Source organism: Chelonoidis abingdonii, chromosome 25 (genome assembly GCF_003597395.2).
Source record: "Chelonoidis abingdonii isolate Lonesome George chromosome 25, CheloAbing_2.0, whole genome shotgun sequence".
Classification (NCBI taxonomy): Eukaryota; Metazoa; Chordata; order Testudines; family Testudinidae; genus Chelonoidis; species Chelonoidis abingdonii.
Window position 1 is genome coordinate 5,198,686 of NC_133793.1, and position 18,395 is coordinate 5,217,080.

Genomic DNA, 18,395 nt, shown 5'->3' on the forward strand with positions numbered 1-18,395 from the left:
AAGTCAAAGGAGCGGGAATTTGTATACTCGGGGTCTTTGTGTTTTTCTAGCTATGAGAAAACAAGTCTTCTTCTAATTCTCTCCTAATACTTCTTCTAAACATCTGTAAGTACCCAGGAACCGCAAAGTAATTCAGCTATGATGGTCTTTGGGTGTATTAACCTGTATGTTAATTTGTGTGCTGGTTTAATTGGGCTATCTTTTAAATCAGCTGTTTCTTTATATTTTCTTTAAGCAAGAGCCTGTATTGAGTTTCTTAAGCAAGATGATTGTTTTATATTTTCTTTCTTTTTTCTATAAAGTTTTCTTTTTAAACCTTGTGAAAGTTCTTTTCCTAGGGAGCAAGGAAAAGCCAGGCTGTGGCTATTTTCCTATTTGGGTCCAGGGAAAGAGCAGACTACGGGGAAAGAGACGAAGAATTCTCTCTGTCTCTGCTGGTTACAGGTTTTCCCTCATTCCTGGAGCAAGGGGGTGGCAAGCCCAGCTGTGGGTATTTGCATCTCCATTGTCCTGAGGGAAGCAGAAAAGCTGGTTTCTTGGGTCACACAGGTTAGCCGCGACAAGCCTGAGGGGGGAAGGGGTTATTTTCCCTGCTTTTAGCATCCAAGGATATGGGAATCTGGGTGTCCCACCAAGGGAGGGTTGGGGACACCAGAGGGAGGAAAGGGGGGATCAGGCCCCATAGATAATTCCTGATCTGATGGCAGCGAGAATATCCAAGCTGGTAGTGAAGCTTGGGGGACTTTAAACAATCCAGTTCTCTGATTGGTCCTCTGGTCAGGTGTTCGGTTACCCTTTTCAGGTAAAAGAAACTTAACCCTTACCTTACCTATCCATTTATGACAAAAGGGATGGAGAAAAAAACACCTTACAGTACCATACATCCCTCCTCTTTTTCCAGGTACGACGGTGCCTGCTTTGCTGAACAGCACTTCGAACCAGCTCTATCTGCATTTCTACTCGGATATCAGCGTGTCCGCCGCAGGATTTCACTTGGAATACAAAAGTAAGTGCAGCTCCCAGATGGGTCCCTGTAACAGCACACACTCTAGCTTTGATCCTGCAGGTCCTAGCATGAGGTGTAAGGCAGTGACCATTCAGTGCAAAGGGAGGCTACATAAGGTGGGGGAGGTTAAATGCTAGGTTTTGACTCGGTGCTCAAACACCATCCAGGCCTACTCTCTTGCAGTCAAGCGCACAAGGTGTAAAAGAGGTATTCATGTGGGCATAGAATGGACGTGGCCAAGGAAGTATTTTCATACATGTGATCCTCATGCTGCAGCTGATGCGCTTAGCTGTGACATCCCCTATGTAGCCTCGTCCCTGTTACAAGGCAGGAGTACGTTGGCAGCCTGCAGGTTAATAGATCAGGGTCCCCTGCACTTCCTTGGCACTTGATACCTTGCACTTACACACACTGTACTCCGCTGCTGTGCCGTGTCAGTCACCCAGTGCATGAATGTGTGTGGCGAGCGTACGTGCGCGGCTGTCCTCCAACCTTGACTTCCTCCCTGTGCTGGGATGCAGGGATCGTTGTCATGGGCACCGCTTTGTAATAGCACCTGGCCCTACGTGGAATGAAAGAATAGAAATGAATGTGGGCTTGCGACAGCGTCTGTCTTAACCCACCTCCCATCCCAATGAACTTCGTGAAGCAACAAGTTAGATGCTGGCAGTGCAGCGATGGTGCAGATGAATATGGCAGGGGCATGCTTATTAATGACTTTCACAGCCTCTGACATCAGACCTGGGAGGCTTCTTAGCATGAACTGAATAGAAAACCCTGAGGAAGACCTTCCGGCCAAAGCAACTGCTGCCCCAGGCAATCTAGGACGTGTTCCATTGCTGTCTCTCAGTCTTTTACTGGAAAGATTCACATGTTGGTGCTTCCCCAATCGCTGTTAAAGGGTCTGACCACAAGGGATCTGAAGGTAACCCATCAACCAGACATGACGTAGGGTCACTTCCCCTTCTGGGAGGATGTGGGAGCATCACATGGGTTTGGGCAGGGAGCCTGGAGCCATCTATATGAAAGGGGGCCTGGATCATGTGCATCTCTGCAGGACACTGCATCTGACTGGAGTGGGGGTGGGAGGGATTTTCATTAAAGAGAACTGGCAGGTTTTGAACCTGAAGCCAAAGGGTCATTCTTCCTGCTGCCTGTACTTTGATTCCTCATCTATGACCAGATCTGGCCAATCCAGAAAAGCTCTCTTGGTAAAGCTACAGCAGACAGCCATGCAGAGGTGGCTGTAGGTATCTGAATGATAGCTGGAACAGAGTCCAGCAATGTACGGACTGTCGGTATCGGAATGATAGCTGTTATGAAATTGAAGGTATCTGTGACAGCAGTGGAAGCAAGTAGGTTTTTGCATTTACAATGTACGTCTACCACAACCAATCCAGGGCATTCTCCGCTCCCTACATGCATGGAGGTTAATATTCAGAGATATTCTGACTCTCTGACTCATGCCTGAATCAGTATCAGCAGCACTGAGCTGATGAGAGATATGCTGGGACTCTTGTCTCCTTTAATGGAATCTTCCTGCAGGCGATGTGAACATAATTGTTTCTTGCTGGACACCCTGTCTTGACAGCTGCTCACTAACATGACTCTCGCCTTCAGATCTTGAGCCAGCAGATAGATTTTGACTGTTTCTCATTTGCAAAATGTCCACAAAACGGCATAAGGTCCTGTGCTGCACAGGTGCCTCTCTGCGGAGACTGTGCCCTTGAGAAATGTCTGCTTCTACCAGACTTTCCAGGTTGCTTCTGTTTATGCATCAGAAGCCTCTGTGTGCTAATGGTTAAAGCAAAACGGCAGGAGAAGAGGAGAGCTTGGGAGAGGCTAGGACTCTGGAGTCAGACTCAGGCGATACAGGTTATGAGCTTGCAGAAATCTCTTTCCCTTTCTGTGTCTCCTCCCACCTTTTGTCTGTTTAGTGTGTAAACTCTTCAGGACAGGAGCCGCCTCTTACTATGTGTGTTTGCAGCACACCACACAGCGGGGCCTTGATTTCATGGGGACCTGTGGGCATTACTGTAATGCACAGAAATGATTCTGGATTTTCTTTGCTTTGTGGAAGCACCTGGAGGCCCCAGATCAGGGGGTCAGGGCCCCATTGTGCTAGTTGCTGCACTCACAGATAATAAAAAGACAATCCCTGCTCCCAAACAGCTTGTGGTCTGAATAGCTTCTCCTTGTAGCCAAGCCACTGGCTTGCTCCATGGCTGGGATCCTGAGGGATCAATGTAGTGGCCCAGGAGTCCTGTGTTCTAACTGCAGCTCTGTCAGTGACTTGTTATATGGACTGGTCACTTAATTTCTCCATGTTTCAGCTCCCCATCTGTAAAATGGGAGTGACAGTTTGCTGAGAGGTTCAGTTTATATGTGTACTGCATGTTGAAGTTGTTTGAGATCTTCCTTTGGGGCCACATCCCTTGTGCCGGCGTGGGAGCTTTGACATCCCCTGGGAGCAGAGCCGGGCCCATGTTGCCTGGTGTTTGGCACGATATAATATTTCGCTCTTTCTGCTTGCTTTTTACGGGTAGGTAGCAGGGCTATTTATTTCTCCCGCCATGTGGCAGTGATCTGTAGAGTATTTCCTCGTCAGTGTCTTGGCCAACACTGTGCTCCAGGAAGCTCAGTTACTGTGTCAGGAACCACTCGTCTGTTTGGTTCACAGCCAAAGGTGGAACCTAGAGTGGCAGATGCTTCAGTGAACTGTTAACCACAGCAAGAGCTGGTGGAGATGGGCTGGGAGTGTCTCTTCTCTGATTTATAATCATGGAACCAAGAAGGGTGCACGACAGCAGCTGTTGGGAGCGAGGCTGTATCAGGAACAAGCAATATCCTCTTTGATCTGAACCTGACAGCAGTATTACCAGCCCCAAATGTTCAAAACCCATGAATCAGACCCCTCAAAACCACGAGATTGACTCAGGGTGGGCGGGGAGGGAGTTTAGCGTTTAAAGTTTATTCTCTTTACCAGATGTTCATTTAAGTCATTTGCTCCCTGCCTACGGAGTGTGTTGGTTTGGGGGACGGTGAGCTGTGGCTTCATATATATGACCAGGGTTGGTACCCAGGACCTCCCGCACTGAGAACCACAAGCCCCACCACTTGAGCTGAAGGCGCGCTCCTTTGTATGTGAGTTTGTCGCAGGCTTTTTTACTGCTTGGCCCCAGCAACTGTAGCAAAACACGGTCCCATGCACAGAACCAGCATCCCGAGGCTTCAGGAGTTTGCAGCCCATCTAGATTCCTTGATTTGTAAGTCAGAAGGGATCATCATGATCAACTGGTCTGATCCATAACTTTTCACCCACTGATTCCTGCCACACAACAGATAGGGGGCCATTTGGTAAGGAGCCAATATACAGAGACACCACCATGGATAGAACACCAGACTGTCAGCCCCCAAAGCACATGGCTTGGCTAGTTGAGCTGAAGAAGAGCTCCTTTACCCATAAGTAGCAGGGTGTGGCCATTGCCAGAGCCAGCTATTAGGCAAACAGTAAGCCTCACTGCCCGGGGAAGCTCTCATAGCATAGGCTTTGCTGCAGCAGGCATGACTGCATTCATCTCTCTGCAAGGATTGGTAGGGTTTTTAGCTGCTCATTGGCTCATGTGCTGCTTTCCCTTGGTTAGCTGCTGCTAGAGCGCTTAGCCCTCCCTCTGCGCTGTATGGAAACAGATACAGGAGAAATTCCCTGCGTGGGAGCATGTGACATTTCCAGGTTTGAGCTGTTCCATGTTGCTCCCTGCTGAGCGGTGTGTCAGGGGGAGGGGTGTTTGAGCAGGGAGTTCTCTCCTAACGTTCACGACCCGGGTGCAAGGGGAGGGTTGGAGGGAATGTGTTTAGCTGGTAGTAGGGGGAAGAGTTTGAAGAGACGCAGTTTGCATAGAAGGAGGCATTGCATAGGCCCCCATCATAATTTTTGCCATTGTTTCCATCCCTCTTTGATGGTCACTAGATCAGATCGGGCCAACGTCCTTCCCACTGACTGGGATAGCTTCCCTGCATGCTGCTATCTCTGAGTTGGGAGGGGGGGAATTACTGCCATCTGTCCTTTAAAGCAGGTCCTAGAGATGAGCGAAACCAGATCCATGTTTCCAGCTCTCCTCTTGCACCCAGGAACTGAACTGGAGGCGAGAGCTCTCCCCTAACCACGTCCAGACACCTTCCCCTCTTCTCTATAGTTCCCAGTGGGAGTGTGAGGCAGCATCTCTGCTCTCTTGTGGCCTTGCTCTGAGTTAAGCTTGAGAGTGAGCATTCAGGAGGGTTCCTAGGTGGCAGCTTATACAAGTAAATTACCTCTATATTGCAATCCATTGCTGAGACTGAGAGCTCTTGGAGCAGAGACCTGGCTTTCTGATCTGTGTTTGTAGGGTGCCGAGAACAAGGGAACCTGGTCCATCAGGGTGGCTCTTAGGCTCCACAGTAATACAAACAACAACACTTATTATTCAACTGCAGTTCCCTGCCTAGATACACACACACTCTCTCTCTCTCTCTTTCTCACCTGGAGACTGTTTGGCACCGGAGCTTTGCTCTGTCCACAACCTGGCTTCCATAATCTAACCCAGATGGCAGCTCCCACTCAGCCGGCCACACTGGAGAGCTCAGTACCACCTGCTCCCATCAAGAGGGTCCTGGCCTCCGCAGTTTTGGGGTGGAGATGTGAAGGCCCAGGCTAGGCCACGGTTATGCCCAAAAGCTGTGCCAGGCCCTTCCTGACCCGGCTACGATTGCCCAGAGAGGGGTAAATAGGGCAGCCTCCAAGCTCCCAGCATGTCATCTCGCCATTCTTCCATCCCTGACAGACGTCGCACTACAGAAGCTTCCATAGTAACCGCAGAAGGGTCCTGCATTTCCTGCCATCTCCTCCACCCTCACCCCCGTTTCCTGCCGCTTCCCTTAGTCCCCAAGGTCATGCACGGATTTGCCCTCTCCCTCTTGTCCCCTGCCATGTTCTCTCTTTGAAGCCCAGTGTCACTCTTGTTTACGGCTTGCCTGTCTGCAAAAGATGCTGTCTCGGTCTGTGAAAGTGAGTCCTGCCACTCAGCTAGCTGCCCAGGGCTTGTCATCCCTTCTGAGCAGTGTCTCTGCTATGGAGCGGCGAAGAGCCTGGGAAGGAGGGTGCAAAGGATGCTCCCCAGCACGATGAGAAAGGGGCTGGCCAGACATGGTTTGACATAGAGGCAGCGGTGTGAGGCATCGGCAGGGCCACCAGCCCATCTAGTGGATCTGCTTCTCATCTGTTTTCTCCTCTCTGCATCCAGCCCATTGTTCCCAGCAGTGTACACATCTGTAGTCAGATGCCTCTCTCTCTCTCCATGAAAATTGCGGGCGCCCCCAGGGTGAATGCTGCCAGACAGGCACGGGGAAGAGGCTTGGGTGGGTCAGCAGATGAGCGACTTGCTGGGGAATGCATCAGTCTCCCACATGTGTTGGAGGGTGTCTTGCCCTCCCCTTCTCAGGGACGGGTCACCCTGGTGCTTTCTAGCACTTGTTTGATTGTTGAGGGAGACCATCAGAACTCGTTGGGGATCCCAGGTCTCCTCATTGCATTTCCAACCCCTCCTCCATGCCTACCAACCCACTTGCAGGCACGTGCTAATCCAGCCAGTCAGCTGTGGTTTTTCCTAGCCACTGGGCAGCAGGTCGCCAGATGTGCCCATATCTCATGACTTTCTTCCCACTGGGCCTTTGTTTCTTCACTTGAAGAGACTTGCTTGTAGAGAGAACCTGCATCCTTTGGGACTGCTGTGACCAGCGGGCCAGGAACAGTCAAACCTGACCCATCAGGTGCATCCTTGGGTGTTGGTGGTGAGATTAGAGTCATGATTAGAAAGAGTGAGTTTGACAGTTTTGGTAGCCCAAGAGAGGTTGCTCATTTGGTATGAAGACTCTAATTCAAGGCAGTGGTTTGAGCATGGGTCAGGGAGTCAGTAACTCCTAGGTTCTGACCTATTTTCTTCTGTTGTGCGACCTTGAGTCATTTCACCACCCTCTTCCTAAATTTTCCCTTCTGTGAAATTGGGATAAGAATGCCTCGCTCCTAATGGGTTAATTAGTAAAGCAGTACCTTAGTGCAAGGTATAAAAGTGAGAACGCCAGCGAGTCCATGAAGTCTAGCAACGATGTGGCTACTGCTATTGGTTTTACATGGAAGGCCCCCAGATACTACGGTGATGGTCAGCAGGATAAAACACTGAGGTGGATAGATAATCATGGTTCTCAGCTGAGGCATTCGCTAAAATATACTGGGTGCTTCATTTTGGGATACAGTTTCCAGAGTGGGACAGGCAGTTTCCAGCTTGTACACTTAGGAACACTGGAAGGAAGCAGCGTGAGGTGAGCTCATATGTAGTATTTCTTCCACCTCTCCCCCGATCTGATCCCTTGAGAAATAGCCCTTATCTCCACATGCCCAAAAGGCAGAGGAAAATGAGTGGACTTCAGCACTGAGGATGACTCAGTCACCCACTGTTCTGTGTGAGAAGTTATTCAAATCTGCTCTCACTACTCCCTGAAAGTCAGGAGACACAGCCATGTGTGTTTTCTTGCCAGGAAGCATGACTCTGGTTTCAGAAGGAGAGTCACCATCAAAGTTGTGTCAATGTTATTTCTTTTTTCCCTCGCTTTCTAGTTCAGCCTCCAGCTTGTAGAGTCGAAGCAGAATGTTAGCCCTTGGAATGATGCTGAAGGTTATCTTTTAGCGACAGCTGTTAGTGTGGTGAGTGAGGGAGGTTCTGACAGGCAGCTGAGCTACAGTGGGCATGAGGTGGCTGCAAACTATTGTCTTAGTTTTATCTCCATGTGGCGCCATGGATGTGAGAGACTGGGGATACATAAAGAGGATAGCACCTCACTGGACATATGACCTTTGGGGTTGCTAATCCTGGTTGCAGGGGGCCTCCTTCCCATCGTAATTGTAGCCTGGAAGGAAACAGGATTGAGTAAAATCTTCATGGAATATTCAATATAGATGCTATGAGAGACCCACATCTATTACTGTTACCTGTCTCGGATGATAAATTCATTCCATAATCGAAGAGAAAGAGGGAGGGGGCAGAGAGAGAGGGGGAAAATGGGATTGTGCCATCTGTCCCCCAAACGGATAAATTATATACAATGAAAATAATGTATCTTTGTACTACAAGCGTGACTCAAATAAAATGGAGTTGGTCAAGCAAGGGAGGACTGGAATTGGCTTCCTCTTCTTACGGATCAGGCAGCTTCAGATATGGAATGATGTACAGCAACATGAATACAAACACAATTTAACATTCTCAAGGGAGCTTTGGCTGCCTCAGTGCTTTGCTTTTCTACTCTTTGCTACTTTATAGACTGATGTATTGTTGCTTATGTATAATACAGCAATTATTACACTGCTGACTAGCCCTGAGTCAGTGAGGGCTGATCAGTAGCATTCATGCCTGTCAACCAGAAGGTTACATCTTACTTATTCATATCCGACGAAAACTCTCCCCAAGGGAGGTGTTGGGAGCCCGCTCATGCAAGACGAATAAAATTGGACTGAATAAAGCACTAGAGAATAGAGCGGGGGGGAACTATTAAGATACCAGAGAAAGCTGCCTAGGCAAGGAGTGTAAATGAGTTGCTGGAGCTTCTTTGTGGAGGATGGAGAAAGGTGGTTAGGGCTGTTAGGAAGACGGGAGTCATGGCCTGGGCATACAGATCAGGTTAGGTGGCAAAAGAAAGTCACACGGGATGCAGCACAGGCTTTGTTCTAGGGATCCAGCTTTCTTGCTGATGACCCTTGGGAAGAGGTAGTGGCAGGTACAGGTGTTCCCAGCTCAGAGGTAAATGGATTCTGTAAAGGAGGGATTAGACGTAGAACCAATGGGGTAAAATGAAAGAAGCGTGCATTTTAGGTGACTAACAGGGGGAAATAGGGCAGTGGTGAGTTCTGTTAGACCCTGCGATGGTCTCCCAGTGGAAGTGATGGAAGTCCCATCACTAGAGCATTCAAAGCTGGACTGGGCAAGGCATGCCACGATACATTGTTTTGGGGGGAATTTCATAGGGAGATGGAGATGGCAAAATGGAGTTTGCCCATCTGATTTCTATGGGGGAGGTCATTAGCGACCATTGAAGGGACATAGTGAGTTAAGATGCAGATTCCCTTCTGTGGTTTATGCCCATTTCAGTACACACACTCAGTTGCATTGGATCTTTCTCTGTGTTTGCTCCTGTGGTCTCTCTCCCCCTTCTTTGTCGTGTGTTTGTAAGTATGATTCCTTGTCCCACTGAGACCCAAGGTTCTTCCTTCTCTGCGTTTGCCATAGTTCACATTCCCCTCTTTCTTTGAGCATTCAGTATCACACTTTCTTTTTCACAGCCGTCGGCCTGTCCAGCTGTCCGGAACCTGCAGTGCCTGGGAATGGCCTGAAGATTGGAGAGAGGTACTTGGTTAATGATGTCGTCTCCTTTCAGTGTGAGCCAGGCTATGCCCTTCAGGTACTAGACACTTGCAAATCCGGAAGGTTTTCGTTTTCTGGGCTTCAGCATTGCTGTGAAACAAAGAAACCCCAAATCTCCTAAACATCTTATTTTATTATTTTTTGTAGGGGCACTCTCACATCTCCTGCATGCCAGGGACCGTCCGGCGCTGGAATTATCCACCTCCACTTTGCATCGGTAGGATTCAGACCACAGCTTAGCTGCTTCTATACGATGCCCTTTTATCATGTGGGGGAATAAGCATGGGTGAAAAGGGAAGGATCAGTAGCACTGGGATTGGTGTCCAAAACAACAACAAACCTCGGTTAGGTTCAAGTCACAAAGCCCCCATCAGTGAATCTACATCATGGAACCATCACTCCTGTGCAGAGGGAGAACCATTCCCCTGGTGTGTCATTCAGTGGTGGTCACCCTGCAGGAAAAGAAGAATGGTAAAGAACCAGAACCTCACCATGCCTCATTCACCACGCTTGCCTACGGTGATGCCCTGGGGAAAGGTGGTGGTGAGTTGCCAGCAGCGTTAATGGTGGTGGACCGTTAGGGCCCATCCTGCTCCTGTTGAGGAGACCAAGTGTCAGGCTGTTGATTTACATAAGGGCAGGAGCAGGTACTGTAGAAACAGAGGCATGAAGGCAGCTTGCCGGACCTTTTGGGTTATTTTAAGGCAATATTTTGCTTTTTAACAACTCTAGATGTTTAATATTCATATTCTGCACTTTATGACTTTGTGAGAGAGACATTTATGCATTTAATAGCATTAGTTAGTTAACAGTTATTTCAGGCCCCTGCTGCTTCCGCTCACATCATTTAGCTTTAAAGTAATTATAATAGCTGCTGGCTCTTTTATCTGATGATCTACAGGCCAGAAATAAATAGAGAGATACTTACAGTAGAAATAAGTGAGCAGAAAGGACTCCTGCCAATGGGAGCTGCTTAGAAAGGAGCCGGAACCCCTTTGGCTCAGCATTATAGTCAAGGGATTCAGGTGCTGGGAACAGCATCTCAATAGTGCAGCCACGGGGACCTCCAAGATTAATGGATAGATAAGCAAGAACAAAAAACTCTTATATTCTCGTTCGTAGGATATATTTGTGTTGGCATAGCACCTGGGAGCCCAGTCATGGACCAAGACCTGTTGTAGACATTAGTGTCTGTGCAGTGACTAGCACAATGGGGCCCTGGTCCATAACTGAGGCTTCTGTGTGTTAACACAATGCAAATAATACTGGGGTTTGATCCAGATTGTTCCTTCAGTGTAGTACTGGAAAGTTCTGTCTCTGTGTCCCTCCCCATACATGCCTGCCTATCTGTCTACCTACCTACTTCTCTTCTCCTCCAAATCCCGTGATGTCACTAGGGGACAACCACTTTGCAGGACCGGGTCACTGCTGTTTTAATAAACGAACACAGTGTGCATCTGGGGTTGGTTCATTCAAGCCCAGGAGCATAAAGCTGGATCCATATTTAGGCATCTTAAATAAGGGTATGTCTCCACAGCCAGTGACAGCCCACGGCAGCAAGCCTCTGAGTGCAAGTTAACAGACTCGGGTTTGTACTACCACGCTCAACACACTGCGGAGACAACACGTCCAAGTTGCGGCTCAATCTCTGAAGCCTGCCCCCTGCCTAGGCCTCAGAGTCCAAGCTCCAGCCGAGTCATTGTGTCTACACAGCTGTTTTTAGTGTGGTATCATGAGCCTGAGTCTGTCGATTTGGGCTCAAAGGTTTGCTGCCGCAGGCTGTGTAGACCTGGTTTTCACAGATGCTGAGCACCGGCAGCTCACTGAGTGAAAATCAAGCAAGTTAGCAACTTATTTCTGTGTGTGTGTGTGTGTGTGCGCCAAGCATCGCCCAAATATGACAATTTTCACCTAAATGTAAAACCAGAGATTGGATTCTTCATCGTTCTGTCATTTCCAAACCATATACAAAAGCCCCCAAAACACTGGAGAAAACATATTAATTCCCTGGCAAGGTTTGCTGGCTTCTTTCAGTTTACTTAATCCAGATGTTTTCCTTTTACATAATTTAAGAGCAGTTATGTTAAGCAGAAATCAAGTGGTGGGGAATCTTACAAGAGAAGCATTGTCAGACGTGAGCATGCGTAGTGATATGCTAGACAAAGGGAAATCTGTACCTTCAGTGTCAGATTGGATTAGGGATATAAGTGCATGTCTTCGGTTGGAATGTATTGCAAGAGTAATGCAGAGGTCAGTCAGATAAGATAATATCTTGAGTTGAAATGTAATCTGTCATCTTTTGTAAACGTCTTGTTTGTTTTGATGTTTGTGCACTGGCCTTTGTAGAGGTTGCATCTGAGCCAACTGCATATACGCAGTGTTCTGTATTTATAAGTGTCCAGAGTCGGCTAAATATCATACCAACTGTTCCACCTTGATTTGGATCAAACGGAGGCACTCAGAATCACCGTAAGGGGCTAGACAGATAGATTTCTTAGCTGTATTTTGTGCCTTATTTAAGAAAATGAAATAGTTACCGCCCGCAGGCCCCGTTGGGCTTGATACTGCACATACACATGGTAACAGATGCCCCCAGCTTCTAACACCTTACAACCTAAGGTCCCAGTGCTGTGGCCAGAGCTGCTCAGAGGTATGGATCCAGTCACAGGATAAGAGCTTTAATAGGTCAGACACAGAGTGCAGGAAAAACATGCAACATATTAGTGAGGTGATCAGAGTGATGCTTGGCAAATATCTCATTAGTTCCATGGTGAATTTTTCTTTTCTTTTCCATAAAATAAATGGATAGCTGCATCTGTCTCCCTGTGTAAATGGTAAGTGACCTTTCTGCAGATCTTTTCCATTAACATCAGGCCCTTGTCAATCTTACAGCCCAATGTGGTGGGACCGCAGAAGAGTTGGAAGGAGTGATCTTGAGTCCTGGGTTCCCAGGAAACTACCCCAGTAACATGGACTGCAGCTGGAGGATCTCTCTGCCCGTAGGGTTCGGTAAGGCTGCCAGTTCTTCAGATGAACACTGTTGCTTCTGGGTGCCTATTTCTGCTTGTGGCCTATGTGATGGTAGACACTCAGGGGTTAATCTGGAAGGACTCACTGCACCTGCAAATACAGGTGATTCTCTGGGTCACTTCTGAATTTTCTGGACTGAAGCTTTCCCCCTTGTTGTAATCACGCATGCCTCTGTATGTTGGGGTGCAGTCAGGAATGCAACAGCCTTGCCTCCCCCATCACCCTAGCTGGCCACTCGGATCATGGCTTGGCCACACACCACAGCATGCGGAAGGGGGAAGACGTTTGCCTTGTGCTCTCCGTCTCCCTTCCTCGTAGCACATCTGCTCAGGACCCAGTCACAATCCAGCCCCAAACAGTGCAGCATAGGAACTCCAGCGGCACTGGGCCATTAGCTTGAGAAGTGTCTCTTATAGAACAACTGGAAGCCAGTTGAGTTGTTTAAAGGGCAAATCAAGATACAATTAGACCATGGTCTCCCTCTAAGCAGCAATTGAATGCTAAATTCTCTCACTCTCTGTGCAAGATGGGAGTGTTTGTCTGACTCATTTCTGTCAGAAACCTGGTCTTCCCAAGGCAGTGGAAGTGGTGACCTATTCCCCATGCTGAACTTATCCCTGAGAGAGCATTAGTCTGAGTCAGTGGTTCTCAACCTGTGGCCCAATCAGCACAGAGCTGCGGGCCATGTGACATCCTCTGGGCCATATAGGTAGTATTGGATGCAGCCCATGAAACATATTCTAGGCCACATATGCAGCCCACAATGGTAAATAGGTTGAGAACTACTCGGAACAGAGGCACTCCTCTCTCTGGATGGATGGAGGTAAGGTAAGGTGTGAGTTTATTTCATGATGTGTGTGGCTTGAACATAAAGAGTGTGTCTACACTGTCCCGTAAGCCACGTTTGTGAGACTCGGGCTTGTGGACTCACTGTTTCCCTGCCCATGCTTAAGCATCCAGGCTGCTTTGTAAATCTGGGTTTGCAATTGCTGGACCTGGATCTTTCAACCGTGCTAACATGTCCATACTGCACTGCACAGACCTTCTGACCTGGGTCTACAGCATGACCTGCATCCACACTACAAAGTGATAGGGCATGGACTGAGTCACAGCTGGACCCAGGCTCTCACCCATCTAGCTAGCTGAGTCCTAGGACCCGGGTCCTGAGTGCTGACCCGAGTCAAATGGATTTGTGTGAAGTTGGGTTCACACCTGAGTCAGAGCCTGAGCCTAGTGCACAATGTAGACATACCCAAAGGGCCTATGTTCTTAAGCAGTGGTTCCCACTGGAACAGTGGAGTGAATGATTTTTTAAAAGAATACGAATGTTCAACGCTCCAGCACTCAACTGATGAGTGTCCACTTTGCCTACTGTGTTGCAGCACTCCATTGAAATAACAGGAATGAAAGAGCTTAGCTGGTACCGTCAGTACGGCAGGTGCTTTCTGTCCGGATGTACCTGGGACATTCAGCAGCACAGCAAATGTATTCTACCTGCATATAAACAGGTTCCTTCAGTCCACCTGCATGCACCTGGTACGTTCACCACCAGGCTTATTGTGACATCAGACACTTGATGAAAATAGTTCCAGGTCCTGCTCCTTGACCCATCAGTATTTGCCAATTTCCAAACTAGCAGACTGGCTTGACTGTTGCATTCATTTCTTCTCCTCCTCCTGCTCTCCTCCTGCTCAGGTGCCCACATCCAGTTTCTGAACTTCTCCACCGAGCCGAACCACGATTTCATTGAAATCCGGAATGGACCTTATGACACCAGTAACGTGATTGGCAGGTTCAGCGGCACTGAAATCCCGGGCTCCCTGCTGTCAACGTCACATGAGACCACTGTGTACTTCCACAGCGACCATTCACAAAACAAGCCTGGGTTTAAGCTGGAATACCAAGGTAACAAGGCCACCAAATAATCAGGGAAGAAGAATCCTGTCCCCAGGGCTGGCAGTGGAGAGGGAACGGATGGAACAAGAGCTGCTCTTGTGTTGAATTTGTCTCGTGACGACTTAATCCAAATGAGTGGAAAGGTGTTACATGAGATCCATACTTAATCCTAATAGCTGGGTTCCGTTCATCCTGCGGTGGCCTAAGGCAAATAACATATGTTCCTGTAGTGCTTTGTAACAGTGAAATGCCTCAGAATTAATTCTGGCCAGACTGACTTTGATCTTGGCTCTCTAGACTGTCGTATTCCATAAGAAGTAGTTCTCAATGGACATGACTTTGCTTTAAAATTTTGCAGGTGCTTGTCTTTCTAGGTCAAAAGTCAAGTTTGGATCCTGAAAGCTCCTCTCTGTTTCCTAGAGCTGTGATGCACTCTTGATTTGTGCTGAGATGGGTTGTGGAGAGGGGAACTGGGCGTTTAAAAGAAAAGGGGTGCAGTAGTTTAACTGAATATTCATATGCCGTGGTGCTGGGCGTGGTTTGAGAATCTTAACAGAGAATGAGAGTGGGAGCAGAGAAATAAATTAGCACCAATTCAAAAAGAAACCCTGGCCTAAAGTTTCACAACTAATCAGTGAATTTGAAGAGCCTCTTGTTTTGTATCCTCAGCTTGAGATCACCTTACAGGAAGTCAGGTTTCAGAGTGGTAGCCCTGTCTGTATCAGCAAAAAGAACGAGGAGTCTTTGTGGCACCTTAGAGACCAGCAAATTTATTTGGGCATAAGCTTTTGTGGGCTAAACCCCACTTCATCAGATGTTGTTAGTCTCTAAGGTGCCACAGTACTCCTTGTTCTTTTTACAGGGAGTCCTGATTTTCAGGGTGATCGGGCTCAACTCTATCAAAATCAAGCCCCATTTAAGGTGTCTTAAGTCAGGCACCTGAAAAATTGAGCACCCCAGATCCCTAGTTGTTGTTAAACATGTGGGCCCCTGAGCAATGAATGCCTGTGAGTCTGTGAAACCCTCTGGGCAGGAGCTCTCTGGGCGTTGCTTGTTGAAACGTCTCAGTGTGGATTTTCTGCTTTTGGAAGGCGCTGGGCTCCTTGGCTCCCTAGATGCTGAGCTCCTTGGTTCATCCAGCTGCAGCATGAGCAACAGCAGTGCTGTTTCCCCTCACAATGTCCCTTGACTAATGTGCCTTTGGAGGGGCCGTCTCACAGGTTGTTGAGTCTCATGGCTCATTCGCTCTTTGCTCCTTCCCTCTCTGCTGAGGGGTCCATTGGTCATTGCAATACACTGGCAGCCTCACTAAAAGAAGCCAAGGGCTGAGCAGATCAAAGAAGCAGATTTCCATTTATATGCCTGGACTCAGCCCCGTTTCTATATATACCTCCAGGGGAATGGGTCAGTGTATATCTGAGTCTGCAGGGCTGTCAATCCGGAGCTCTCATGAGTACTACATTTCCAAAAACACTTGGCCTTCTCTGCATCCCCATCCTTGGTGGATTCAAGCATTGATGGGACCAGGTGTCCTGCAGGGGAGCTGTGTGTTTTGTGACGAAGGAGATGAGGGTGGACTTTGATGTGCCGCAGCTGGGGGCCGAGTGATCCTGCCACCACAGAAGAGAGGCAACCTTGGAATGGAAAAGGCAGAGCATATCTCTCTGTCCATGTGATGAAGCCAAAGGCTGGCAAAGGGAAGACTCCCCAGAAATAGTACTAAAAGCAGCTACTCAGACCTAATTGAAAACATTAATTTTCCCTCGGCTTGCCCGTGCGTACACTCATGCGCTGTTGTACGATTTAGGGGGGAAAGCCTAGACCAAGACACCATGAGTAATCTCATGGAAATTGCTATGGAAATAAGCTCTGGCTGTGCTGATCAATAACAGCTCATCATGTCAGGCAGAGCATGTTAGCCCTTTGCCATCCATTTATCTCCAAACTCACTTCCATTTTGTTGAAAAAACAGGCAGATTGCTCCCATTAAAAGCAAACTATGGGTAGACTCTGCAGATATAGTCCTCATAGAGACAGGATAAAGAGTGGGGCCCATTGCTCATGACCACAACTGCCACAAGTAGCAGGATTTTCTAGTCACTATTGTTCAGAAGAACATTTGGTTCTTTAAACCCTTTTAGAGTCACCAAAAAAAAAAAAAAAAAAAAAACACCAAACCAAAAACGCTATGCATTGTGAAGAATCTAATGGTGGCATTCTGGCCCCACTGCAGTCAATGGCAAAATTCCCATTAAATTCAGTGGGGCCAGAATTTCATCAAAAATCCTTAATCATGCCACGCCAAATCCCTAATCATGCCAGCTTCAAGCCCTTATGGTCCTAAATCCAGCTATAAGGCAGGGAGGAAAGGGGTATTTACCGCCATAGGACATGCATTTATCAAGGGATTTTTGTCCATCGAGGTGACATTTTGGCCATCTCTCCTATGCCCCGTTTCCTCCTCCACCCATCATACCTCCATCCTCTAGAGCGACAGCCAAGATATGGTGAGAATGGTGGCTGTAGCACTATGAAAACCTTGGCAGGAGGGAAAAATGACTCCGGCCTTTAGAGGAAAGCATGAAATACAGCACCTGTCTCCTTCTTGTATTTCCAGCCTACGAACTCCAGGAGTGTCCTGACCCTGAGCCTTTCGCGAATGGCATTGTGAGAGGAGCTGGTTACAACGTTGGCCAGTCCGTATCTTTTGAGTGCCTTCCTGGATACCAGCTGATTGGCCACCCAGTCCTGACGTGTCAGCACGGCACCAATAGGAACTGGGACCACCCACTCCCCAGGTGTGAAGGTATGACTTTATCGGGTCACCTTTGAACATCATGGGGATTTTCTGGGTAGCCAAGGAATCTGCTCAGTACTGGCTTCTTATAACTTGTTTGCCTTGGGGATTTTGATGGATCGTCTGGGAGGAAGGAGGAAATGACATTGCCTTGGTATTTTGAATCCACCTTCTCTCTAGGTCAAAGCCTAGATTGCTGACTCAGGTTCATTTAAACCATATGCAGTCTGGCTTTGTGCCAGTGCTGATTAGTGGGAAAGAAACAAGCTCACAACAGCGGCTCAGTGATACTGGGGAATGCAATAGAAGAGATAAAAATATGGTCGGTGGTTTCTTTGTTTTATTCATGTGATCCTCGAGGGCATAGCTCTTCCTTTCCTAAGCCTTTGTGTAGCATTGCTGTGTACTGTTTAACAGCTACTTTGTCTCACCCCAGAGCCAGCTGCATTACATCAGTGAGCAAAGTGTTTATTGTTTGTAAAGTCCATGGCTCTTTACATTTGTAAAACCTAAAGTGCTTTGTGATCCTATAGGATGAAAGTTTCTCTGGAAACATAAGCTGCTACTAGAGACAAGCCTGAGCTGTGGAGTACAGATACAGGTCTCGACCCTGGTAGTGTTTGGATCAGCGAGTTAGGTCAGCCAACTTTGAGAGGTGTGAGCGAGTGGTGAAATTCACAGCTGGACTTGGGTTCATCTTCCAAAGTTAGGGTGTGTTTGCATCCGGGATTATGATTCAAGCCCATTTCTGGCTAGCAGCGTTTTATTCTTTGCTTGTTCCATTCCTGACTATCAATGGGAGTAGTGCTTGTGCAATAAGACAGTATATGGCCCTGAGAAGAATATGCCTGTTGGGGCTGATTTTTGAAAGTGCTGAGCACTTAAAGCACCCATTATCAGAACCTCTGCGAACCAGGTCCATAATGCCTGTCTTCCAAGGACAAAGGTGGGCTTCACAGATCTTAATCATCTAACCCTCTGAGCTCCACTGCCTCATGTATTATCAATTCTGTTGTACGGATGAGGGAGCTGAAACATAAAGTGTTCAAGTGACTTGCCAATGGTCACCCAGCAACTCAGTGGCAGAGACAAAAATTAGAACCCAGATCTCATCAATTCTTAATCTCTCCAGGGACAGTGGCTCCACATTGTAAATGCATTGATTTGTCTTCTTTGCAAGCTCCCCACAGAGCACATTTCCCTGAGCGCTGTCATGTGG

At 47.9% G+C, this 18,395-nt stretch overlaps 1 protein-coding gene across 2 annotated transcripts in view; it reads left to right on the top strand.

The window, feature by feature from the left end:
- The window catches only part of CSMD2 (CUB and Sushi multiple domains 2), a 562,181-nt gene that overhangs the window by 457,990 nt on the left and 85,796 nt on the right, over window positions 1-18,395 (top strand). For both annotated transcript variants that reach the window (XM_032802693.2, XM_032802696.2), the window contains 6 exons: window positions 902-1,006; window positions 9,372-9,490; window positions 9,601-9,670; window positions 12,346-12,462; window positions 14,179-14,388; window positions 16,997-17,185. In XM_032802693.2, coding sequence (XP_032658584.1) covers window positions 902-1,006; window positions 9,372-9,490; window positions 9,601-9,670; window positions 12,346-12,462; window positions 14,179-14,388; window positions 16,997-17,185 — 810 coding nt within the window. The remainder of the gene's footprint in view (window positions 1-901; window positions 1,007-9,371; window positions 9,491-9,600; window positions 9,671-12,345; window positions 12,463-14,178; window positions 14,389-16,996; window positions 17,186-18,395) is intronic.